This window comes from Panthera uncia, chromosome E3 (assembly GCF_023721935.1).
Source record: "Panthera uncia isolate 11264 chromosome E3, Puncia_PCG_1.0, whole genome shotgun sequence".
In the NCBI taxonomy this organism is placed as follows: domain Eukaryota; kingdom Metazoa; phylum Chordata; class Mammalia; order Carnivora; family Felidae; genus Panthera; species Panthera uncia.
The window spans coordinates 20,576,155-20,602,813 of record NC_064815.1 but is presented as its reverse complement, the minus strand read 5'-3'; the positions used below and the strand labels follow the sequence as shown (position 1 = coordinate 20,602,813).

Here is a 26,659-nt window from a genome sequence, read left to right as displayed (position 1 = left end):
AAAAAAAAGAAAAAAAAAAAAGAAAGTTATCCAGACTTTAAGACAGCTTGCCTGCCAACCATCTTCTTTAAGACAAGATTGTTTATTGCTCACTGACCCGTTTCTGAAAGGAGGCCTGTGATTTCTGGGACCCAGTTCCGAGCCCGTGTTGCTAGAGGAAGCCCACAGGATGCCCCCCCGCCCCCCCGGCTGTGGATTTGGAAGTACTTGGCAGTTGCTGTGGCATAGCATCCTCTGCTCATTCCTGGGTGCCTTGCAGATCCCGAATCCGTTCTTTTATCCTCCTAAACCTTCCAGTCTACTCCTACCCGGGTTTTGCAGCTGGAAGGCCGTCGGGGCGGCAGGAAACACGTCGGGTTCTGTGTGTTCCACTGTGTACAGATGGGGGTGGGAAGCCAAGCTCTGAAACCGACCTCTCCTTCCCCGAGTCGGCCTGCCCTGCCACCCCGGCCACCCCCGAGAGCACCGTGCAAGCCACCGGGGCAACTGGGCGCTCAGCACCTTCTGCCTCCTCGGCTCTGCGGGGACTCGGGGATGGAACACTTGGCTGTGGGTCATCAGGCCACAGCGGGAATTCAGTGTCAAGTCCTACGGGCAGGAGCCGTGGTCTGTTCTTTCTCTCTGCATTTCTACGGCCAGTGAGCCTCTCTCCCCGCAGCAACCACCCTTCATCTTCCACCCTGTCTGTCCCCAGGGGTGTGATTGTAAGTAACATGTATATGAGTCAGCACCTACTCCTCAGTGCTTAAAAACCTCAGTGAAGGGGCGCCTGGGTGGCTTAGTCGGTTAAGCATCCGACTTCAGCTCAGGTCACGATCTCACGGTCCGTGAGTTCGACCCCCACGTCGGGCTCTGGGCTGACGGCTCAGAGCCTGGAGCCTGCTTCCGATTCTGTGTCTCCCTCTCTCTCTGCCCCTCCCCCGTTCATGCTCTGTCTCAAAAATAAAATAAACGTTAAAAAAAAAAAATTAAAAAAAAAAAACCTCAGTGAATAAATAAATACACTTAAAAAAAAAAAAGACCAAGGAAAGAACGCTGATTTTTATGACAGTGACTGTATTCATCTGGTCTGCCCATTGGGAAAGCCTGAGGACATGGGGCCCAGGAGAGGTGCACTGTCAGCTGGGCAAGGATAGAGACCCGGGTGGCCAGGCTGGGGAGGAGACTCCTGGGTGGGTCCTGCAAGGAGGGTCTGGGCTGCATGAAAACTCTGGAAGCCTGGCCCATGCGTTGGGGAGCATACAGAAGGGAAAGGAGGAGCCGAAAGGGGGGGGCCGGGGGAGGCAGCCGGGCAGACCGGGTCTTTCCATTAGTTGGTACGTTGCATTGTCACGGGGCTCTCAGATGACCCTTGTGAGGTCTCAGGCAGGCACCACAGCTAGGTGTGGTGCGGATTATTTTGACAGTTTTAGAGGTGAAGACCTATGAACAGTGTACCCCGTGTGTGACAGAGCGCTTTCTCATTTTTGAAATCCCCGTACCCCCCCCCCCCATCCACCATGATTTACCAAATGACCACCTTGGCCCATGAAGGGGCAGGATGAAGGCTTCGAGGCTCCCCCATTTCCCGCTTTACCCTGGGGGCGGGAGTTGCCTGCTCTAGCCGAGAGGCTTGACTCAGAACTCAGTCCTGACTGCATCATGACCCCGTTGCCTGTGGGTGGAGAAGAAGGTGCTGGGACACTGCAATCTGGTCTTTCTGCTTCTGCGTTCCAAGCGCCAGAAGCTGTTAAAAACCAAGGACCAGAGACACGAGCCCTGGGGCTGAGCGCTGGGAATAGGTGGGCGCGTCCGGAATGTGTGCTCACAGGGACGGGCTGGTGAGGAAGCTGCCCAGGATGGTCGAGGGGGCTCGGAGGTACCTTCTGGGGTGCCCTCCTCCCTCGGATCCTCAGGCAGTAAATGAGATGACTCCCGCCGACTGCCCGGGAGCCCGTCAATAACCCTTCTAATCTCCCTGGCAGCCCCAGAAGTGAATTTACAGCGACATGGTAAAAATGAGGCTGCATGATCAATGGGTCCCTGGACGTTCTCCTCCAGGAGACACAAATGTATCTCGTAACAAAACTTTATTTTCTTCCGAAAATTGCCTGCATGATTAATACGGCCCGACACAGCCCAAGCTGTTCCGCATAAAAAACAACCGTTTTTCTTGCTCTTTCTTCAGTGCTCTTCCCCCTCACTCCATTCATTCCTTCAGCTCGTTTCTTTTGTTTTCTCCTCTAACACCTGTGCTATATATTGTCCAATCTCACACGAGGAGGAAGAGAATGTATTGAAATGCCTTAGCGCCCTCTCCCATGCTATTTGGTTTCCGCTTGGTATTTCCAATGCGGCTCAGCCTAAGCAGGGGACCACATTCGTGAGTGCTCCCCTGGACAGAGCGCGGTGTTCCCACGACTGAGCCACGCACGGCATGTTCCCTGGGTATCAAGCTTGCATCACCGGGAGCTCCAGGGAGGCCAGAGCTCGACACCCCTGTGTCCAGCCTGGGTGAAAAGGACTCTTCTCTTTTATTCCAGTTTTCAGGGATGGGGGAGCTGCTGGGTCTTAGGAGGGAGGACCTCAAAGGCAGGCGGTCCCATCTCCTGCCCACCCCCCCCCCAGGAGATTCTAGGAACGCCTGCCAGAAGAGTTGGGGTGTATCCGGCAGCATGCTCCTATGCAGGCCGAGGACCCGCTTCCTTGAATACGATTATTTACATGTGCCTTTCGTGTCTGATTCTAGAATGCAGGCTCCACCCGAGAGGGCTGCTTGGTTTGGGTTCCCCCAGAAGCAGACCCTAAGACTAAGATTTGAGTGCACCATTGATTTGGAAGGTGGAGAGAGCAAACACCACCAGGGGCGTGGGGAAGTAGGACCTGGAAGGGAAGGCATCCCCCGAAGGGTGTGGTATGCAGATGGCCGCTGTGGGTGATGGAGGGGGAACCCTCCCTCGTTTCACTAGGGGGACCCTGGGAGCCCGTATAAACCGCTGCCCTTGGAGTCAGTCTGCTCCTGGGGTGAGCGAGCTGGGGTATTCATGCCTCAACTCCTGGCCGCCTCTGGATGGGAGCAGATGGGGGTGGGGCGGCAGCAAAGCAGGCTCCAGGCATGGAAACGCAGGTGCCCGAGTAAGGAGTGGGGCAGGTGGGCACCGAAGTGGGACCAGGCGGTGTGAACGGGCACCCAGGCCGCCTGGGAGACGCGAGATACGTACCCGAGACTGCTGCTTCTGGTTCCTTTGGGGCGGCAGCTTGAGGAGAATTGGGGCTGGACCCCTTAACGATCTCCTCCTTAGGTTCCAGTCTTTGTTCTCAGCCAAGGGGGGCCCGGAGGGAACTGGTGACTCACACCTTGGGCGCACGTGGGCCGTGTCCATCCGCAGCGCCCGTGCCTTCCGCCTTCCTCTGACTCTGCTCGGCTGGCTCTCTTCCCCCAGGTGCAAGGAGCTGAAGTACTCCAAGGAGCTGCCCCAGATCTCCATCATATTCATCTTCGTGAACGAGGCCCTGTCAGTGATCCTGCGGTCAGTCCACAGCGCGGTCAACCACACGCCGACGCACCTGCTGAAGGAAATCATCCTGGTGGACGACAACAGTGACGAAGGTATGGGGGCCGCCAAGCCGCACGGGCGTTTTGGAGGGGAACCTGGGAGCGCGCCGGGTCAGCAAGGGGGAAAATGCCACTTGCGTTGTAACACGAGTCCACCTGTCTTTGTCTCCTGTCCCTGGGGCATAGCTACAGAGAGGAAGACATCTGGGCGCACGAGCACTGGTCCATTAGACCTCGAGGCCTGCAGGGCTCTTAGGAATAAATGACTGGCAGGGCACCCTGGGTGGCTCCGTCGGTTAAGCGTCCAGCTCTTGATTTCGGCTTTGGCTCGTGGAATCGAGCCCCATGTCGGGCCCCGCACTCCCAGTACAGAGCCTGCTTGGGGTTCTCTCTGTCCCTCTCTCTCCCTGCCCCTCCCCAGCTTGCTCATGCTCTCTCTTGCTCTCTCTCAAAATAAATAAACATTAAGAAAAAAAAGAAGTTACTGGCCACATAGATGGACTCATTTTCCCTTCTTCATATTACCTAAAGTAGATGACAAGGGGCGCCCAGATTCTTCCCCACTCCCCGCCCCAGCCCTACCCACTGCCACCGTCCTTTCCCAAGAGGTAAAATAAAAAATGAAATTCTGGGGGCACCTAGGTGGCTCAGTCGGTTGAGCGTCCGGACTCCTGGTTTTGGCTCAGGTCGTGATCTTGAGGCTTCGTGAGTTCGAGCCCTGCATGGGGCTCTGCTCAGGTAGGGTGGAGTGTGCTTGGGATACATTCTCTCTCTCTCTCTCTCTCTCTCTCTCTCTCCCTCTCCCTCTCCCTCTCCCTCTCCCTCCCTCTCTCTCTGCCCCTTCCCCACTCGAGCTGTCTCTGTCTCTCTCTCAAAGTAAATAAATAAACTTAAAAAACAAAACAGTGTAATTCCGTCCTGGGACGGGAACCACTCATCTTGCATCTGAAGTCCTCTCTGGGCCGCCGAGCCAAAAATGACTGGAGGTAGAAACGAGCAGTGTTCACAGGTGTTTTGGAGGTCGGCTCCCTTTAGAATAGTGGCTCAGTTTAAAAAATATAAAACAGGCGGGACGCCTGGGTGGCTCGGTCGGTTAAGTGTCCGACTTCGGCTCAGGTCATGATCTCTCGGTCCGTGAGTTCGAGCCCTGCGTCGGGCTCTGTGCTGACAGCTCGGAGCCCGGAGCCTGTTTCAGATTCTGTGTCTCCCTCTCTCTCTGCCCCTCCCTTGTTCATGCTCTGTCTCTCTCTGTCTCAAAAATAAATAAATGTTAAAAAAAAAAATTTTTTTTTTTAAAGTTTCAATTAAAAAAAAAAAAAAAATATATATATATATATATAAAACAGGCAGGTATTGGGCAGCAGGAACAAAAATGCTCCGGGGTCGCTGGAGGCGGGTCGGGGGGAGGCCTGGTGTCCAAGTGGCAGTGGATGGGTCTTGCTAACCTTGCCCTTGTGTTGGCTCCTGGCCTAAGGTAATGCGCTGCCCTCGCCGCAGGGAGAAACCCCCACCAGCTGATGCCACAGGAGAAAGCCAGCCAGGGTGCGCGCTGAAGGCCAAGGAGGCTTATCTTCTGAGCCACGGGAGGACTAGGGCAGGCTAAAGCCCTGGCTCTCAGCGTGCTGGGTAGAGAAGGAGAAAGATTACCCTGCGTGTGCTCCCGGGCTAGGAGAGGGTGAACAGGAGCCAGGACGATGCCACGGGTGCCGTGTGGCACCTGGCTATCTCCGGGAGCTCAGGGCTGAGCCACGTCATTGGCCCCGGGCACTGAAGTCCCCCTGCCCCTTCTGAACTGGCTGGCTGGGCCCCCGAAGGGCCCCCGTGCACCTCGGCCCAGCAATATGCCAGTCGGGTACCGCCTTCTCCGAGGCCTCCAGAGTTGGAGGACGGAGGGGTCACTGGCTGTATTTTTCACATCTCTTTTTACCTCTGGCCATTCCGCCAGGTGTAGATTCTGCTAACACTGGCCCTGGCGGTCTTCTTGTGAGAACGTGGTGCGTTCGGTTCCTTGGAGCCTCTAAGCCATCTGGCGAAGCCTGTCTCCCTGACGTGGCTCCCAGAGCCCCTCGCGGCATGCCGCGTGCCCACCGTGGACCCCTCGCATCAGCAGAGGGCATCCCTGATCCTCCTCCCTCCTGAGTCCCCCAGGTGTCCCCTGTGGGTGCCCTGCTCAGAGAATCCTTTGCTGCCGTCCTACGGCCCTAGCTGGGAGCTCCCCCAGCACCCATTACCCTGCCTACCCAGCACGTAGCACGTGATACCTCCCCGTCTTGCACAACTGGCCTCCCACGGTGCTGGATAGGACGGGGTTTCTCAGGGCCCGTCTGGCATCGGCCCTCGGTGAGTCTCACCCAGCCTGGGAGTGAGTGACAAAGATGAACGAGGCTTGCAAAGGGCAAGTGGAGTGGGGCTAAGTGGCCTTGTGGCAGGAGGCGGGGCAGAGAAGAGCTCGCACACCCAGAGAAGAGAGCGGGTGCCCGACGGCATTGGGGTGAGGACCCACGGCCAGTGGGGCTCCCTCCCCTGAGGAGATCTTGGCGGAGCTCACCCAGAGAGAGATGGGGGTCCAAGCTGGTCTCAACCAGAATGGAAACTCTGGTCTCTGGTGGGCGTCTTAGTTTGGGCTCCCCCAGGAGCAGACCCTGAGACAAAGATTTGAGTGTGTTAGTTGATTTGCGAGGGGGAGAGAACACCTCGAGGGGCTGGGGGGAAGTAGGACAGGAAGGGCGTGATATGCAGGTGGCCCCTGTGGCTGAGGCAGCTTAATCCCACTTGGGGGACTCCGGGAGCCAGGGGTATAAAGCCCACTCCTCTTCTGAACCAGTCTGCTCCAGGGGTACTTAGGCACCTTCTTCGGCTTTCCGCTCAGAACCTCCTGGAGCCCCACCCTGGAGGAAATTCTGCTCCAGGAGGTCTGGAGTAGGGCTGAGAATGTGCATTTCTTACAAATTCCCAGGAGGTGCTGATCCTGCCCCTACAGGAACCACACAGTTGAGAACCCCTGAGTTACCATCTCAGGGGTTCGCATTTAAATAAAGCTGTTCAGTGGGTGAGAAACGGGGTGGGAGAGATATTCGGTCCAGCCTGATCATCAAGTTAATTCCCATTCATCCTCCTCTGTCCGCCCCCCCCCACCCTGCAAATACCCGGTGGACCAGGAGGAGACTATATTAACACTGTTTCCCCCTTTTCTGTTCTTCCTTCTAGCTTCTGTATTTTCTCCAGGCTAGAAGTACCTTCTCTTTAACTGCAAGAGGGACTTAACATTTTTTTTCTCTGTTGAGATTTTCTTTGTGACTGGTATTATCGAGTTTTGTAAATGTTCTATATACACTTGAAAAGACCCCCCCCACACACACACTGTATTCATGGAATTGAATTCCTGCCAGACATCAATTTTGTGTATTTAGATAGACTCTGAGTTTATTTTCTTAAGGCTTTTTGATGATGGTGTTTTCAAATCTCCTCCTACGATGACTTTTCCTTCCCATGTCCCTAATAACGCTTGATTTCTGTATCTTGTTGTCAGTTTCTTTGGTAACTGTAGATTCGTGTCTGTGTGGTTTCATCGTTAGTGGTGGCTGTCACCCTGATGTCATACTCCCTTTATCTTAAAAGCATACTTTTTTCCTTGCCTCGAATTTAGTTCATCTAACCTTAATATTGTTATCCCTGCTTACCTTCTGCTCAAGTTTGATTAAACCATTTTTCCCCAGCCTTACTGTGTTTTCCGATCTTAAAAGTAATGCGTGCTCTCTTTGTAGGAAACTTTGAATGTATCAAAAAGTAACCGGGAAATACAAATACCGCAGAGAGTAACTGAAGGCAACTGTTCATTCCCCCCTGTTTTCCCCTTAAAAATTTTTTTTTATTTGAGAGCGAGAGAGAGAGAGAGAGAGAGAGAGAGAGAGATCTCAAGCAGGCTCCATGCTCAGTGCAGAGCCTGACATGGGGCTTGATCTTATGACCCTGGGATCATGACCTGAGCCAAAATCAAAAGTCTGATGCTCAACTGAGCCAGCCAAAGGTTCCCTCTCCCTTTCTTTTTAAAAAAAAAAAAAAAATTTAATGTTTATTTATTTTTGAGAGAGAGACAGAGTGTGAGCGGGGAAGGAGCAGAGAGGGAGAGAGAGAGAGGGAAACACAGAATCTGAAGCGGGCTCCAGGCTCTGAGCTGTCAGCACAGAGCCCGATGCGGGGCTTGAACCCACAAACCATGAGATCATGACCTGAACCGCAGTCGGACGCTTAATCGACTGAGCCACTCAGGCACTCCACCCCCTTCTTTTTTTTAATGCAGGTGTTACATAGTTAAGATCCTATAGTAAAAACAAGTTAATATTCTTCCTGTTTCCCCCCCCCCCCCGAACTGTGAAGCATCATAGCTCTCTTTTTATTAAGACAGATCTGCAAACATCATTTTCATGAGGGTAGAGTGGTCCATTCTCAAGCCAGTCATGCCTGGCTCAGGTGGGAACTAGAATCCCACACCTGTATGTTATCATATCCATTAAAGGAAAACCAAGCTTTATCAGGAAAAAAGAAAGAAAGAAAGAAAGAAAGAAAGAAAGAAAGAAAGAAAGAAGAAAGAAAGAAAGAAAGAAAGAAAGAAGAAAACAGAAAGAAAGGAAAAAGGAGAGAGATGGAAGGAAGGGAGGGAGGGAGGGAGGAAGGAAGGAAGGAAGCAAGGAAGCAAGGAAGCAAGGAAGCAAGGAAGCAAGGAAGGAAGGAAAGAAAAACCACCTGGTCCAGGGAGTGTGTGAATAAAGCCAGAAGGCTCAGGACCTGTGTGTACAGGTAAGTCAGGGTCTTTCACTTGTTAGGTTTGTTTTTACATTTGTTTCATTCGGCTTGAATACTGATGTTGACGCAAGTTAAACCCAAGTAAGATGCAATTCTTTGTGCTCCTGTACATTAAACCGAAATCCCTCGGGCAAAAGTTACCAGTGATCGCGGCGCACCCAGTCCAGCGGGCACTTTCCTGCTCTGATCCGGCCACGTCTGACATTGTTGGTGGCTTCCTTCCGGGCACTTGTCCCCTCCTGATCCATCCCTGTAGCGCAGAGCAATTCAGCCTCTCCCCTGAGCTCCAGACCTGCGTCCTCTCTCTCCTCAAGGGCCAGGGTCCCTCTGAACCGTAAGCTCAGTCTGTCCTGTGACTAGCTTAGCATTCTCCTCTCGGCCTCGCAGACCTGCTTCTCGTTATCTCCTGTCCGTGAAGGGCTTTACCTCGTCACCAAAGACCAGAGGGCTTTTCATTCTCTTTCTGCTCTGTTTCTCAGCATCTGCTTAGTCCCTCTTGAGCGTGATCCCGCCTGGCCGTGTCCCAAGCCACTGGTCTTTGTTCAGATCATCAGCATTTTCCCGCTTTGATCTTTGTTTGAGGGGTTGAGGCTGAGGGAATTCAGGTGCATGGAGTTGTATCAATCATCATTCTTGCCACACCCCGTCACGGTCATCCTTTATGATTTTCCCTTACTTTTTTTTAAAGTTTATTTATTTTTGAGATAGAGAGTGCAAGTGGGGGAGGAGCAGAGAGAGAGGGAGAGAGAGGATCCCAAACAGGCTCAGAGCTGTCAGCGCAGAGCCCCATGCGGGGCTCAAGCCCACGAACCGTGAGATCATGACCTGAGCCGAAATCAAGAGTTGGATGCTTAACGGACTGAACCCTCCAGGCATCCCTCTTGTCCCTTACTTCTAATTGAGATAGAATTCACATAACATCAAATACACCCTTATGAAGTGTGTATAGTTCGGTGGCTTTCAGTACATTCACGACGTTTTGCAACTGTAACCACGATCTAATTCCGGAATATTTTCATCGTCCCCCCTAAAGAGATCCTGGACCTGTTTAGCCATCTCTCCCAGGTCCTGGGGCAACCACCAAGTATTTCTGTCTCTATGAATTTGCCTTTTCTGGACATTTGCTATCAACGAAATGTACAGCCTGTAGCTTTTGGTGTCTGCCTTGTTTCGTGCAACGTACTGTCGCCCAAGTTCATCGTGTGGTGGCATGGATTTACGTCATTTCTTTTTGTGGCTCAGCGACATTCGGTTGTGTGGAGGTAACACATGACCTTTCTTTGTTCTTCAGTTGATGGATAGGTGGGGCGTTCCTGCTTTTTGGTTGTTACGAATAATACTGCTAGGAACGTTCATGTAAAAGTTGTCGTGTGGAATGTTTTCAGTTCTCTTGGGTACCTACCTAGGAGTGGAATCGTTGGGTCCTGTGATAATTCCACGGTTCATATCTTGAGAAGCCATCAGACTGTTTTCCCCAACGACACGGTTTTTCGCAGGAGCGGCACCATTTTGCATTCCTACTGGCAATGTATGAAGTCTCAGTTTCGCCACATCCTCAATATTTGTTATTTTCCTTTAAAAAAAAACACACAAAGGCCACCGTGGTGCGTGTAAGGTGGTATCTCATGGTTTTATTTGCATTTCTCTAATGACTGATTATTTTGAGCATCTTTTCATGTGCTTGCTTGCCATTAGTCTGTCTTTTTAAAAAATTTTTTTTTACTTTTATTTATTTTTGAGAGACAGAGCACAAGTGGGGTAGGAGCAGAGAGAGAATGAGACACAGGGTCCGAAGCAGGCTCCAGGCTCTGAGCTGTCAGCACAGAGCCCGACGCGGGGCTTGAACCCACAAACCGTGAGATCATGACCTAAGCCAAAGTAGGATGCTCAACCGACTAAGCCACCCAGGCGCCCCCATTAGTCTGTCTTATTTGGAGAAATGTCTATTGAAATCTTTTGTCAACTTGAATTTTATTTATTTATTTATTTATTTATTTATTTATTTATTATTTTTTGAATGTTTATTTTTGAGTGAGAGAGAGACAGAGTGCGAGTGGGGGAAGGGCAGAGAGAGAAGGGGAGACACAGAATCTGAAGCAGGCTCCAGGCTCCGAGCTGTCAGCACAGAGCCCGATGCAGGGCTCGAACTCATGAACTTTGAGATCATGATCTGAGCCGAAGTGGAACGCTTAACCAACTGAGCCACCCTCGCGCCCCCTTTTGCCGATTTTTAAAATGGGTCATTTGTCTTCTTAGTGTTGAGTTGTAATTGCTTATGTCTTCTGGGCACATACTCTTATCAAATATATTCTGTACGTAATTTTGCAAATGTATTTGCAGATATTTCCTTCCGTTCTGTGGATTGTCTTTTCTCTTTATTGATAGTGTCCTCTGATGCACAAAAGCTTTTCATGGTCATGAAAGTCAAGTTTTTTATTTTTTTCTTTGGGTGCTTGAGCTTTTGGTGTCATATCTAGGAAACCATTGCCTAGTCCAAGGTCACAAAGATTTACACCTATATTCTCTTTTAAGTGTCTTGGAGTTTTAGCTCCTACATGTAGCTCCATATCCATTGTGAATTCATGTTTGTGTATGGTTTGAGGTAGGGGTCCAAATTATTATTATTATTTTTTTGTCCCATGAGGATATTCAGTTGTCCCAGTACCATTTGTTGAAGGAACTGTTCTTTTTCCCATTGAATGGTCATGGCATCCATGTCAAAAATAAACTGCCTTGTAAGTGTAAGGGTTTATTTTTGGACTTTAAATCCTATGTCATTGATTTATGTGTCTATCCCTGTGTGAGTACCGCCTTGTCTTTATAACTTTTCCTTTATAGCAAGTTTTAAGAATCAGGAAGTGAGTCTTCCAGACTTATTCTTCTTTTTCAGTATTGTTTTGTCCATTCTGGGTCCCATGTGTTGACATATGAATTCTGGGTCCCACATGTGACATATGACACGTTTGTCCATTGCTTCAAAAAGGCAGTTGGAATTTTGTCAGGGATTTTGCATTGAATCTATAGGTCAATTTGAAAAGTATTGTCATCTTAGCAATATTAATACTTCCAATCCATGACATGGAATGTCTTTGGTACCTGGCTGGCTAAGTCAGCAGAGTGTGCGAACTCTTGATCTCGGGGTTGTGATTTGGAGCCCCATGTTGGGTGTAGAGATTACCATGACATGGAGGGCCTTTCTATTTATTTAGATCTTCTTTAATTTCTTTAAACAATGTTTTATAATTTTCAATATACAAGTCTTCTTGCTTTTTTTTTAAAAATGTTTATTTATTTATTTTGAGAGAGAGCGAGAGAGCACACACATATGCATGAGGAGAGGGGGCAGAGTGAGAAGGAGAGAGAATCCCAATCCTGCTGAGCGTGGATCCTGATGCAGGGCTTGATCCCACAACTCTGAGATCATGACCAGAGCCACAATCAAGAGTCGGATGCTTAACTGACTGAGCCACCGAGGCTCCCCTACAAGTCTTGCCTTCTTTGTCTAAATTTATTCCTATATATTTTATTATTTTTGATGTTGAATTGTAAGTAGAATTTCTTTCTTTATTTCATTTTTGGACTACTCACTGCTCGCGTATAGACATGCAGCTGATTTTTGTATATTGATCTTGTATTCTTCTACGTTGCTAAACTTGTTTCTTAGCTCTGATAGTGTGTGTGTGTGTGTGTGTGTGTGTGTGTGTGTGTGTATTCTTCAGAGCTTTCTGCCTGTAATGTCACGTCACCTTCAAGTAGTGACAATTTTACTTCTTACTTTCCAATCTGGATGCCTTTTATTTATTTATTTTTTGCTTAGTTTTCCTGGCTCCTTTATTCTTTCCGTGCACTTTTTACGAAATGCCTGATATCCTATCATGTCAAGAACAAAAGTACTGACCCGTGTACTATCTTAATTGTTTACAAAGGCTTCTTCTGGAGAAGACAGCTAAGTCACGAGCGAGCTCAGGGAAACACAGGACACACCCTTGTGGGGACATCTGGCAGGCTGTTGCGTGCACCAGTGCTGGGGATAAGGCAAAAATCGGGACAGAAGGAATGGCTGCTCTGTGTTTTCTGCCGGCGACCTCATCAAGGCGCATTGCCTACTCTTAGAAGGAGGTCGAAGCAGACCACGTCTGGGGGATGAAATGAATGTCCTCCGCTGATCCAGGCAGCGGGCATGGCGAGAGAGAGCACAGACTATGTCAGCCTGTGGTCAGAATATCCCATTATAGGGAAGAATGGGGACAATCTATCCTCATTCAGACATCATTTGACTCATCAGAGCAGCAAAGATGACAAAGATTAGTAAGAGTCCGTGTCGGTGAGGATACAGAGAAAAAAGACTCTCATATCCTTCTCATGGGACAGAACCACATACCTGAACAATTTATCAATTCATATTGAAAGTTCTGGGCTCATTCAAGCAATCTATCCTCAGTCGAAAATGAGGTGAGTTTGCAGAAGCAAGAGTAATGGCAACTCGCCATGTGTCCGCCTCAAGTCCCGCTGCCCCGCTGTGGACAGTTGGCTGCAGTGGCTATGGGTCACTGTCACCTTGGATCCCTCCTCACCATCCTCCTGGGGACCTCCTTTGCCCCCTCTCCTATGCTAAATTCCAGGCTTTTCTCTTTTCTTGGTTTACGTGCTTATTTTGGTGCAACATAACAGCCAGGAGCCTCATTAAGGGACTACGAGGAAGATAAAGTCTTTTGAGATCATCCGTGTCTCAAGAAAGCTTTATCCTCATTTTCTGTGTGATCGATGGCCTGGTTGAGACAGATATTCCCTTCTTTCAGATTTTGATGTTTTGGCTTCATTATCTTTTTTCAATGTTTTGTAAAGGAACCAAAGGCATTCCGATTTCTGATCGCGTGTGTGTGTGTGTGTGTGTGTGTGTGTGCCCATGTGTGTGTGTGTGCGCATGTGTGTGTGTGTGTGTTCTCCTTTCTGGAAGCTGGTGGAATCTTCCATTTTGTCCCCAGAGTTTTGAAATCCACGATGATGAGCCTTAGTGTGGTTCAGTTTAGTGGCTTGAATCTGGAATCTAATGTCTGTCAGTTTTCGGAAAATTTCTTGGAATATTCCATTGATAATCCCTCCCCATTTTCCTCGTTTCTCTATTTCAGCGTCTCCCATTATTCCATTAGTAAGCCTCTTGGGTGGAGCCTTTAATTTTCTTATTTTTTCTCTGCCACCTTATCTTTCCTTATATTTTTGCCCAGCTTTGTTTGCTGTCTCTTCAGTTTTATCTTCCTTCCCTTCCAGTCAGTTTTTTTTTATCTCTGCCATCATGATTTTACTTCCAAGTGCCCATTTTTATTCTCTGAGAGTTCCTTTTTATAGCATATTGTTCTTATTTAATAGAAGCAATATGTTTTCCTATCCCCTGGAGGATATTAATAATATTTCGTCTTTTGTTTTGGTTTTCGGTTTTTCTCCCTGCACAGTCTGGTTCCACACGGTTTTTGCTCTTTGCTGTTTGGTTTCTGTCTCCCCGAGCTGAGGCCCCCCCCCACCGCCGAGGTCTGGTGAGCCTGCTGTCTGCTCAGGATCACCACCAGTTTTGACAGTAGAGGGTCGCAGGGGCTGGAGCACAGGGTAGGGACGGGGATCTAGTGATCAGTTTCCTTTCGAATGGCCTTCCTTCTGGTGCCCCTCATTTCTGTTTCCCCAGTTTAGTCACCCCCAGTTCAAGAGGTACCCAGTGCTGTTGGCTTCATTATCTCTCGAGGATTCTCTGGTGTATGTTGAATTGGTTTCTCAGTGTTTCCCATGGTAGCTGGAGGTCGGCTGCTAGACATCTCTCAACGCACTTTCTACCACTTTCCAGCTTCCCCGGTATTGTGGCTGGTGTCTCCTCTTGTGTTTTCTCTGACCCTGGGAAAGCATGTGTGGGTTTCTTTCATATTAAAAAAGAAATCGGTGTTTTCAGGGTTTATGCTTCAGGGAAGCATGTCACATTCGTGAGTTAAATTCATCTTCCCCCCCAAATTCCATATTAATTTTTAATAATTAAAACAAAATTTTAACGTTTGTTCATTTTTAAGAGTCAGAGAGAGACAGAGCGTGAGGGAGGGGCAGAGAGAGAAGGAGACACAGAATCTGAAGCAGGCTCCAGGCTCCGAGCTGTCAGTATAGACCCCGACGAGACACCTTCACGGATGGTGAGATCGTGACCTGAGCCGAAGTCGGACGCTTAACCCACTGAGCCACCCAGGCACCCCAGTTTTTAAGAACTTTTAATATGGATTGATAAATTGCTCTCCAGATATGTGGTCTGTCTCACGAGAAGGATATCAAAGTGTCTTTTTCTCTGCATTCTCATCGACACTGAATCTTATTTCTTTTTTGTCTTTACAGTTCTGATGAGTGAAAAATGACATACTTTTAAATCTGTGTTTTTTTTAACCCTAGTGATGATGGGAACTTTTTCAAATGGTTAATTGTCTTTATTTTTATAGAGATCTGCCAGTTGATGACCCCTCATTTCTTTTTCTCCTGGAGAATTTATCTTCGCTTTACTGAATTGTGAGAACTTCATAGATATTAAATAAACTTCTTTCACAGTCATCTGACGGGCGTTTCTGCCCAACCTGTGCTTTTGACTTTACTTTGTTTATTGTGTTTTTTGACAAATATAAATTATACATTTCTACATAGTCAGATCCATCAGCCTTTTCTTTTTTTTTTCATTTTTCTTTAAAAAAAATTTTTTTTAACGTTTATTTATTTTTCAGACAGAGAGAGGCACAGCATGAACGGGGGAGGGGCAGAGAGAGAGGGAAACACAGAATCGGAAGCAGGCTCCAGGCTCTGAGCCATCAGCCCAGAGCCTGACGCGGGGCTCGAACCCGCGGACCCCGAGATCGTGACCTGAGCCGAAGTCGGACGCTTAACCGACTGAGCCACCCAGGCGCCCCCAGTCTTTTCTTTTAGTGACGCCCCGAGAAAGTTACTCATCAGCCTCAGGTGGCACAAATATTCATGCATATTTTCTTACAGGTAAATCGTTTTGTTTTTTGTTTTTTTTCCAAATCAATTCCCAGTGGATTAAACATTTTCGTGTTCAGGTATAAGAGTTTCAGCCTGGAGACCCTGGTCTCAACATGTGCTTATCTCAATTTATTCAATACTCTATCCTTTAACCACCGATTTGAGATTTCCTATTTTCATATGCTACCATATTTCAGATGTGGAAACATGGCGGCTGAATCACATGAGGACTGATTGGTTTTGGAGGAGGGGGAAGAGGAGGGAGGAGTTATGGAGGGGTGTTGCCTCCGGGCACAGGATGGGTATTGGTGCTACTCATTAAGAGGGGGAATGTAGGGGCACCTGGGTGGCTCAGTCAGTTAAGCGTCTGACTTCGGCTCAGGTCATGATCTCGTGGTCTGTGAGTTCGAGCCCCGCGTGGGGCTCTGTGCTGACAGCTCAGAGCCTGGAGCCTGCTTCGGATTCTGTGCCTCCTTCTCTCTCCCCCTCCCCAGCTCATGCTCTGTCTCTCTCAAAAATAAATGAACATTGAAAGGATATGGCAGAAGGGGTGGGTATGGGAGGGGGACTGAATTCACCTTTTTGGATATGTCAGGTGCAAATTCCTGTGGAAGTTCATTGTGCCTTCCAAACTCAGATGAGGGGTAACTTCAACCATCAAAATAGTATTAATGGTGGGGCACCTGGGTGGCTCAGGGGGTTAAGTGTTCGGCTCTTGACTTTGGTTTAGGGCATGATCCCAGGGTCGTGGGATCGAGCCCCACCTTGGGCTCTGCCCTGGGCGTGGAACCGGCTTGAGACTCTCTCTCCCTCTGCCCTTCTCCCCACCCCCTTCTCCTTCCCTCTCTCCCAAAGTGGCTTAAAATAGTACTGGAATAAAATAATATTAAAAGAACATTAGAGTCTTCTTCATTTCTACTGTCATAATCCTTAATGCATTTTCAAATAGGTCTTATCCATAGTTTTCAGCTACTTTTTAAAAACTTCCCTCATTACCTTCTTTGTTCTTAAGCAATAGCATGTGGAAGAAAAAGCAGAATCGAATCTGGTGTGGTTGTCGGCCAAGGCACTTACCTTTTCCAGTGTTGAGTACTTTGGGGAGAGCAGTGTCTTTGAGGCAGGGTTTAAACTGTCAGCTTTAGAGTTAATACTTGTGGGGTGCCTGGGTGGCTCAGTCGGTTGAGCGGCCGACTTCGGCTCAGGTCATGATCTCACGGTCCGTGAGTTCAAGCCCCGCGTCGGGCTCTGTGCTGACCGCTCGGAGCCTGGAGCCTGTTTCGGATTCTGTGTCTCCCTCTCTCTGACCCTCCCCCGTTCATGCTCTGTCTCTCTCTGTCTCAAAAATAAATAAACGTTAAAAAAAAAAAAATTTAGAGTTAATACTTGCAAAAGCCCACAGTGCAAGTCCCGGGAGGTATGATAAAGGATGTTCCCACTGAGGGTGCTCGCGGTGGTATTGGATTTGCCAGCTCCAGATCACTCTTGGACACTCTTCTTCTGGGTTACCTCCCCTGGGAAGCCTTCCCAGATTTCCCAGCTGCGGCAGGGTTCGGGGCCCTTCGCCTCTGCTGCCCGGGCATCACTGTGGGGTTTGGCCCCCCCACTTGGCCTGCCGCCTTGCTTTTGCGTATTTGCCCAGCTCTGGACGGTCAGACCCTTGAGGGCAAGAACCACAGCTCCTTCTGCGCTGCCTTCCCAGGGCCCCCGCACGCTGCTGAGTTACAGCGATTGCTGAATATGTTCAGTTACTGCGCGAGCACGAAGCTTTCTTTTTTGTACTTCCTCTGACATCATCCTGGGAGGTTCTGCATTCGGCGTTGCTGTGCGTGTTTGGGCTTCGATGCTCTGGTTCTTAAGCACTCCTCTCCGGGAATCATCTCTTGGTGCTCAGGACGGTTGTCCACCTGGTCCCTACTCCTTCCCTGGGGGACCAGCCCACCCGGTCAGGCCCTTCTCTTGGGTGGCGCATTCAGAGGGTGACAGCAGGGTGGTTCGAGTTAGAAAACTTTTCTGCGTGGAAGGTTACACCCTCCGGACGTCCGGAAGGGATTTTGGAGACGGCGCGATGGCATTGTTTGCTTTTCTTCCTGGTTTATAATTGCGGGGATAGGAGGAGTCCTGTGTTTCTGGAAGATAACCGTTTCCCCTGTGTGGTTGAGGCTCTGAGTCAAGCAGCCAGGAGACAACTTGTTATCACGCAACTCCATGCCCCGTGCCGGGCCAGGCTTCCTTATTGGAATGTCACCTGCCTTTCCCCTTGCCTGTAAAGAGCCTTCCTAATCAGAAACAATGCTTGGTTTTGTCCCCTACCAGATCACCGCAGGGTGACAGCGTTTGCTCTGTGGGTCTGTAATCACAACTAGGTTGTGTATTTACATTTCCCCTCATGTATTTTCAGGCCACGAGGGGGAAAGATTAAGAAAGAGAGTGTAGGGGCACCTGGGTGGTTCATTGGGTTGAGCATCCGACTTCGGCTCAGGTCATGATCTTGCAGTTCGCGAGTTCGAGCCCTGCGTCGGGCTCTGTGCTGACAGCTCAGCGCCTGGAGCCTGCTTCGGATTCTGTGTCTCCCTCGCTCTCTGCCCCTCCCCCCCCCCGAAAAATAAACATTAAAAAATTTAAAAAAGAGAGTGTGTATGTCTTTACACTGGAGATCGTGAAAGAACCCTAGTGAAAGCTTCATAGTCTAACTGGCTTTAAAAAAATTTTTTTTTAAGTGTTTATTTATTTTTGAGACAGAGAGAGACAGAGCATGAACAGGGGAGGGTCAGAGAGAGAGGGAGACACAGAATCTGAAACAGGCTCTGGGCTCTGAGCTGTCAGCACAGAGCCCGATGCGGGGCTCGAACCCACAGACTACGAGATCATGACCTAGGCTGAAGTTGGAGGCTCAACCGACTGAGCCACCCAGGCACCCCCTAACTGGATTTAAAATTCACTACTAAGACAAAAACCCCTCGCTATTCTGAAACAACTATAAATTCTCAAGAGGTTGCAACAATGTATGAGAAGTCTTATGTGTCTCCATTCAGTTTCTCCCAATGGTTACCATCTTGCAGAACTCTAGTGCAGGCTTATAACAAGTGCACTGACTTGGGTACCGTCCACGGAGCTTAGTCTGATTTCACCAGTTGAACACGTGTGTGTGTCTGTGTTGGTGCGTGTGTGTGGAGACAGTCCTGTGCAGTTTTATCACAGGTGTGGATTCCTATAACCAAACACAATTCAAGTACAGAACTGTCCTGGCACCTCAGCGCTACCCGACGCTCTCCTTCGATACCCCTGACAACCACTGATCTGTTCTCCAGCCTATAGTTTTGCTGTCGCAAGACTGTTCCCTCGGTTGAGCCGTACGGTATCGAATCTTCGTGATTGGCTTTGTACACGCCGCATGAGTCCCCCGAGATCTGTCCACGTTGCGGGGTGCAGTGAGTTCATTCCTTTTGACTTCTGCACAGGGTTCCGTGATACGGCTTCACCACAGTCTGTTTGACCCCTGGCCCGTCGGAGGACACTTGGGTTGTCGCAGTTTGGGGGTTTTCGCAAATAAAGTTGCTATCAGTGTTTCCGTACAGATGTTTGTACGAAAAGCAATATTCGTCTCTGTGCCCAAGAACACAACTGATGAGTCTTATGATGCCTGCAGGTTCAAACGAGCTCTTTTGGTCATTTATTCCATTTGCGTGACATCCCCTCCGTGCAAAATCCGATTAACTCTTGGTCTTCCAACCCAGCCTCTCGTGGAGGAGAAGTTTCTGTTTTAACCTTGGTGTCCATGACTATAGTGCCAAAGGGGATAGTTGCACTCTACAAGAACCAGAAGTTATCTAGAATATGTGTTGAAATGTTTGCCTTGTGGTCAGACTTTGGGTTCACACTGATAGGAACCCAGTAAGGATGCTGGAGGGTCCGATGCACCCCAGTGATAAGAGTGAGGTTGGGCTAGGGGCCAGTCAGCCCCAGGCATTTAAAAGTGTTTGCGAATGACTGGCCGTCTCCAGAGAGATTTGGGACATATGGAAGTAGGAAGAAGATACAGTGGGGAGACGTTCTCAAATAGAGGCAGGGAAGCTTGGGGCACACAGAGGGAAGGGTGTAGATGGGATTTGACGTGTAAGAACTGATGGGTGGACTGGAGTTTCAGAGAGAGGGCATCTCAGATATTGAGAGCCTCACCGAGCCACAGGATTAAGGAAGGAGAGTGTTGATGTTCTCCAGCAATGCTATGCAGCCTCAGAGCAAGAGGGATGCCAAGGGCTGCTTGAATAGCCCAGCCCGGGTTGGGGATCCGCCAGGATAGAGGTGGGACAGGTGAAGATGTGGAGCAAGGAAGCCCAGGGATGGTTGAAATAGTTGTCAGGACGACCAAATAAAGCCACTTTCACCTTTGTTCCTCCAAGAGCAGTGTTCCAGCTTTGACCATATTTTATTGGAAAAATGAGCTGGGTACTTGAGTTGGCATTGACACGAGTGTCTGTAGATTACTTTAGCCCCCAGCTCTGGTCTGCTTGCTCTGGTCTCAGGCTATGCTACGGGGTCTGGAAAGGCCTGTGACCAAGACCAGCAGACAGCCTAGAGCAAACCCTTTACTTACTCTCACCCTTATGTCCTTATGGCAAGATGGCTGCCTTCAGAGTCATGAGGGTAGGTCCTGACAGGCCACCAATTTCCTGCTTTTCTCACGCGCGAGAGAGGACAACCAGCTGCCAGTAGATCACCCCCGAGGGATGTCCAGGAACGCCGGAAGGGCTGGTACAAATGCAGAGTGGGTGTCATTGGGCAGCTCAAGATGAGTGCTTCTGACCGGGCGTGGCCCTGCCTCCCCAGGTGCCCCTGGCTCGGTGTAAATGCAACACAAATACGTCTGGCCCCACAGCACTCCCTCTTCTCGAGACCTTGCCATTTTCATTCTTTTTCCACATCAAAACATCCCTGCCCTGTGTCGCCAGCATGCTCCTGTGCAGTAGTCCAGCTCATATCTGTTCTGCCCGGTCAGTGCCTGTAGCCTACATCTGGGTGGTCACCTGGGTTAGCAGAGACACACGAGGTTCTGCAGGCCTTCGGGACCCTAACAAAAGCTATTTACAGAAACACTGTCGTGCTACGTGACGCTTCAACACGCGCCGTTGTTTTGTGAGCACGCACGAGCGTCTTCCTTGTGCGTAGGATCCGTGCTGCCGTTGACCTTGGAGCATTCAGGGCTCTGAATGCAGAGTCCCCAAATGCTAGGGAAGAGGGGGCTGACCAGATGCCTTGCTCTAAGTTATTGCATTCCTGGGCTTGCCAATAGCATTTCAAGAAAACTCCAAGTGACCAAGCGCCAAGATGTGACCCTGTTGTCTCCAAGGCTTCGTGTTTCTTGTGTTCTGTTTTGCTCTCCGATCCCCCCTCCGCCCCACCCCTGCCCTTAATGACGGTGACTTTTGCTATTTCAAGGAAAAATTTTTGCCAGCTTCAGAGCATTCAGAATCAATATCACAGTAAATAAGAAACATAATGAAAGAAAAACACACTCCAGCCTGTAGACAAATTTTATCGCTTAAATTCACACGTTATTATTAGAATCAGCTGCAAATACCCTGCCTTTTCGACTGCCTTTTGATGGGGCAAGGTAGGAGAATGCTCTTTTAATTTGGGGCAGCAACTTGGAGGCACCATCTATGGGCATTATGATGTTTCCCATTTGGGCTACTTGTCTTTTTTTTTTTTTTTTTAAGGTGAAATTTAAATGGAAGAAGCAGTGGAGAGGAATTTCTTAACAAAGGAATTGAAATCAGGGATGGCTTTCCTTTTCAAAGCGCCTCTCATGAATGCACAACTCTGTGTGATATATTTAGTTTAACACTTTGGTATTTTGTGCCTCACATCCCTTTTCTTGCTTCTTTTCGTCTTTTGCTTTCTTTGGTCCTTGCTTTGATCTCGCTATGGAATAGCCTTTAAAACGCTTTCACACACAGCAAAAACATCTCTTTTTAATCTCCTCCATTCTTGCTGAAGTTTTCTGCTCCCGCCTCTTTTTTTTTTTTTTTTTATTCTTCCGTCCCATAGTCAGAAAATGCATTATTGAAGTCACAAAGCTGAGAGCTGCTCAGAGAGTAAAATATACATCATAGCTGCCTTCTGTGGTATTTCAGCATGCATTTTCACATGCTCGCTTTCTCTCCATGGCTGTTCGTAAAGGCCAGGATTTCAGAGACAGTGGAGAAGGGGCCGTGAGTCACTGCTGTCCCTTCAGGGTCTGGTGGGACTGTCTGGAGGAGCTCAAGGTTCAGCAGGTTCTTCTAGATGCCTCCCAGCCCTTTTGAGACTGTCCATCAGGCATGGGCTTGTTCTCTGGAGAGGGCCGACCGGCATCCATGGACAGGTGCCTAGAAAGGCAAATGCATGGGGCGCCTGAGTGGCTCAGTCGGTTGAGCGTCCGACTTCGGCTCAGGTCACGATCTCGTGGTTTGTGAGTTCGAGCCCCGCGTTGGGTTCTGCGCTGACAGCTCAGAGCCTGGAGCCCGCTTCAGATTCTGTATCTCCCTCTCTCTCTGACCCTCCCCTGCTCATGCTCTGTCTCTCTCTCTCTCTCTCAAAAATAAATTAAAAAAAAAAAAAAACATTAAAAAAAAATAAAAAAAAATTAAAAAAAAGAAAGGCAAATGCATGTACCAAGTCCAGAGGGAGTGAATGGATGCTTCAGAGTTACAGAGAGGGCTAGTTCCAGGACAGACCTGGAGCCTCGACGGCCTTGCATGAGGTGCAGTTCTATGTGAGCAGATGAACAGCGTCGGGTTTCACAGCCTCGCATCCACAGGAATCGGAGGCAGGATGACAGAGAGCACAGCCATGTCACTTACACTTACAGTCACTGTGTGACTTTCGGTAGGGACTGTACCCTCTCTGTGCCTCCTTTTCCCCACTCATAAAATGGGGATAATAACAGAGTCATCATGCGGGTAAAAAGAGTTGATCCAGCCGAAGTGGCTACAGCAGTACGTGCAACTTCGTTCGTGCCAAGAAGTGTTAAATGTTAAAGCAAAAACTGAAAACAAATAAATGTTAAAACCCAAGGGGAACACATCTGAATAGTGCCCGGGAGCATTTAGTGATTAGCTGACTCTCTCAGTCAGCTTGCTTAGCAGTTTCGGCATCTAGATGTTTCATTATAGATACGGACGAGCATAGTTTTTGAAATGTTTGAAAAGTCGTGATTATTAGTGAAAAGGAACTCTGCATCCGTGAAGTCGGCCTGGCCAGGGTGTGCTCAACTCTGAAGCTAACGAAACTGATGTTTGGGGACCTCTCCCTGGCTCGGTCCCCCTGACAATGTGTTCACCCCAAAGCCCATGTGTTTTTGGAAAACGTATGAAAGAGAGATTTTCTTTTCCTGAAAGACGATCTTCCAAATTTTGCAAACTTTAGGTCCTCCAAAACCCAGATTTGTTTCTGGAACTTAATATCTCCATTTGACCAACGTGAAGCCCTTATATATAGTTCACGGCCAGGACAAGCGACCAGGTTTTTCCACCTTCCCTTTTTTAACTTTAAAGGTAATTTTTTAAAAAAATGCCTTATTTGGGGGCACCTGGGTGGCTCAGTCGGTTAAGCATCCGACTTCGGCTCAGGTCACGATCTCACGGCTCAGGGCTTGGAGCCCTGCGTCCAGCCTGCTGCCGTCCGCAGAGTCTGCTTCAGATCCTCTGTCCCCCTCTTTCTCTGCCCCTTCCCCCTCTCAAAAATAAATCAAGATTTTTTAAAATCTCATAAAAAAAAAAAAGACACTGCAGAAATGTAGGGCATCGTGACTAATGGCTGCTAAAACCCTGTGTTGAAGACCGTGTTTTCTCCCTGAGTGATCTTAATGCCCCCAAGCGCAGTGAGCTGAAAGTTTTCATCAGGGATGGAGAGGAGGCTGGTGCCAGGGGATTCTAGGGGTATGACACCGGTCCAAGGGCTGGGCCCTCTCCTCAGAGAGGCCAGAACCCCATTCACCGAGCCTGGAGTTGCTTTGGGAACAAGCTTCCAGCCAGATGACCCAAATGAGGGTTGGAAAAGCAAACTGGCAGCAAAATACAGAAGCAGATCTTCGGTGAGGCCAGGTGTTAACATTCACAGTGAAAACACCTCTCTTTCCCCAATTTCCAAGTTGACTCCTGCTTGCACACCGAAAGGCCACATGCTGTGTGATTCCATTTTTATGAAATATCCAGAAGAGGTAGATTCCTAGAGATGGAAAGCAGATTAGTGGGTGCCAGAAGCTGAAGTGGGGATAGAAAGTGGAGAGGGACAGCTCAGTGGGTGCAGGGTTTACGTTTGGGGTCATGGAAAGTTCTAGAACCTGATAGTGGTGATGGTTGCACCACACCGTGAATGCGCAGAATGCTACTGAATCGAACACTTCAAAAATAAGCAAAATGGTCGATCTCATGTGCATGTTACTGTCATAAAAACAATGAAAAAGAATCCATCAGTGCTTTCAAGAAGTTTTGGGTTCGTGTGAGAATCGTCTGGGGTGCTGGTCAACCCTACTAATGCCAACTAAATGAGAAACTCTTCGGGTGTGCCTGGGGACCCGCATTTGCACAAGTTCCCAAGTGATTCCCTGGTAGGGACCCCATTCTAAGGAATGCTGGCTTTGAGGCAGGCGCTTTTTGGGTTTTTTTGCTCTTAATCGGAACATGCCATATGTGCTGTTTTCTCATCACAGCTGTCGCAACCCATGCATTGCCAGCTAGCGGCATGCCCAAAGCTCAGCAGCTGCTGGCAGGGAGATGCATTGGTTATAAGTGGCTGTGGTGGTGACAGTGGCACTGACGGTGGCAGATGTAATATTGGTAGAATTGTGGCACTCGTAGCGATAGTGAGAGGAGTCATGGGAATGAGGCCAGAGTCCGGGAACACATGAGGTCCTCATCAAGGGATTGACGTAATTGTGAGGTCGCTCCGCGCAGGGGTGACTGGCAGTGGGGATCCAGTTTTGGAAAGACAGACCCTTGCCGTGTAGACTGAGGTCACCTTCAAGGAGCTCAGTCTTTCAGACGAGGCAAGAGAAGAAAGTTCGGGTAGGGAGAAAGGCAGAGATGGGCAGTGGCACCCCTGGGATTCTGGGACTTCTGCTCAGTTCGGATGAGTCCTGTTGCACACACAGGGACGGATTCATGCAGACAGCGTTGCAGAGGTGGTCGCCTCTAAGCCAGAGCCGCCCAAAGTGTATTCATCAGGAGGGTGGCAGTAATAGCCCTTGGGAACTTGTTAGAAATGCGAGTTCTTGCACCACGCCCCAGACCTACTGGTGATTCTGATGCAGGTCAACATTTGAGAGACGCTCATCTAAGCTTAGACTCATTCTCCTGTCGCCATTTTCTTGAGAATTAGAACATTCGGTAAGTCTCATCGCCAAGACATAATAACCGAGTGAGGGTTGAGAGGCACAGACGTGGCCCAGCCCTGGGCCACATGGCCACCTCCAAGTTTACATCTCTGTGGCACCGAGGTGTTCGGGAACAGGGAGAGATGGTCCGCAAGATCAACACTTGCTTCCGAGCAGGGCTTAGACACAGGACAGATGGTTTATTTTCTAATATCCCTGAAAGTGTGGGATCTAGATATAACTCTGTAATAATGTTTCCGCTGTAGTTCTCAGTCTTTATAACTTTCTTGTTGCCAATATGTACTCCTTAAGCCTGGATGACAGGTGCTGCTTTTACTGGTAAGAACAAGATTTATCTCTCTTCTGGTCCCTTCTGATCACAGGCGGTGTCTGCTTCTTCCCTCTTGACCTCCCCAAATGCTATTTACTGAAACCTTAAGAAACACAAAGATTCCCAAATGACTCTGGACCAATTTAGTAGTGGATTTTATAACACTGGAAGGCAAACATTTATTTTCGCAGACATGAGGTTTGGTTTCTTTTCTCCGCGTTTGCTGGTGAGAAAAATAACGTGTAAAATGTTTTTCTTCCTGTTAGTATAATATCCAAACGTGGTTTCGTCTGTCAAGGATGATAAAGGATCTTAGGTGGTGGAGATGACATTTTTTAGCACTGTCAGGTTGGGGTCACCTTAGCATTGTCACCTTCCCCGGTGAGCCTGGGGCCTCGATTTTACTTGGGTTAACTTGTGGGCTCTCTCGCTTTAAGGCGATTTCCGAATCTCAACACCCCAATGCCTCAGACTGTTAAAACTGTGTTCCTCCGGGATTAGTCTTTCTGGAACTCTCCTGAGCTCTCCTACTCATCCACTTCTCTTGATGCGAACCTATCCCTGCAGGGCACAGCTGTTTCCAGAAGGGAATTCCTTTTCCTCTCTGGTCCCGTCAGGAGCCTACTGTTTGTCTAGATCTCTGGGCCATTCTCAGCTCTCATTTCCTCGAGTGCATTTGACTTCCGTGACATTGGATGTTGGGTTACTCTTTGAGGATAAGAACTGTGTCATCCTCAGCCATGCAGGTACCCTGAATGTATTTGTGGAATGGGTACACGTGTCTTCCTCTTTGGAAACTCCACCCTCGACGGGATTCCGCCCCCGTGACGCTGTTCGAGCCAGCCTTGCTCCTTAGCTCTCCTTCCTGCCTCCTTAACGGGCATGTGTCCCAGCGTACTGTTCCAAGTCCTCGCTCCATCTCCTGGCATCTGCAGTCTCTCCTGTGGCATCATATCTCACCATTGCATCCCCTACACCCTGTGCCTTTCTTGTCACCTCCGGGTCACTTGTTTGGTTCAACGGTCTACCCGAGTGTCTGCCGGCACCTCAGCCTGTCCCCGGGCTGTTCTACTTTTCTTCTTTATCTCTTTTTTAATTAGTGACATCTTCCCCGTCCCCCAGACACTAGTGATTCCGCGGTACCTAAGAAGACCGCTTCTACGCTACCGTATTTCACTGCGTGTTTACGTATCCTGGGGTAGTTAGAACACATGTCCAAACCTTCCGCTTAACTCGAACACTACCGTCTTCATGGGCACCCCCAACCAAAATACCGTCTCCCTCTTCGTAGCACTTCCTTCTGTGGCCATTTGTCTTGGGCCATCAACTCCATTTTTCTTGTCACACTGAATGCCGTCAGTTTTGGAACATCTCGCAGGTGCTTAACTAGACTGTAAGCGCCTGGGGGAAGCAGATTGTGTCTGAAGCGATTTTTAAAGGCAAGCGAGGGCACGAGCCACTACCTTCTGAAGTACAGAGCCACATACGGGGACTGGGAAAAGAAGCCTGACCAGTGCCACTTGTTCCCGGATCCTGCTGTGATCCCCCAAAAGCCCATAGACCGACACTTCTGTTGCGTTTAGAACAACGTGTCCCCAAACCTTGTAAGTGAGGGTGGTGTCTACCCCTACGTAGACGA

The 26,659-nt window shown here is 49.0% G+C and overlaps 1 protein-coding gene across 1 annotated transcript in view; it reads left to right on the top strand.

The window, feature by feature from the left end:
• LOC125928653 (polypeptide N-acetylgalactosaminyltransferase 17-like) overlaps positions 1–26,659 on the top strand; it is a 159,029-nt gene that overhangs the window by 102,676 nt on the left and 29,694 nt on the right. The window contains exon 4 of the mRNA XM_049639378.1: positions 3,423–3,589. Coding sequence (XP_049495335.1) covers positions 3,423–3,589 — 167 coding nt within the window. The remainder of the gene's footprint in view (positions 1–3,422; positions 3,590–26,659) is intronic.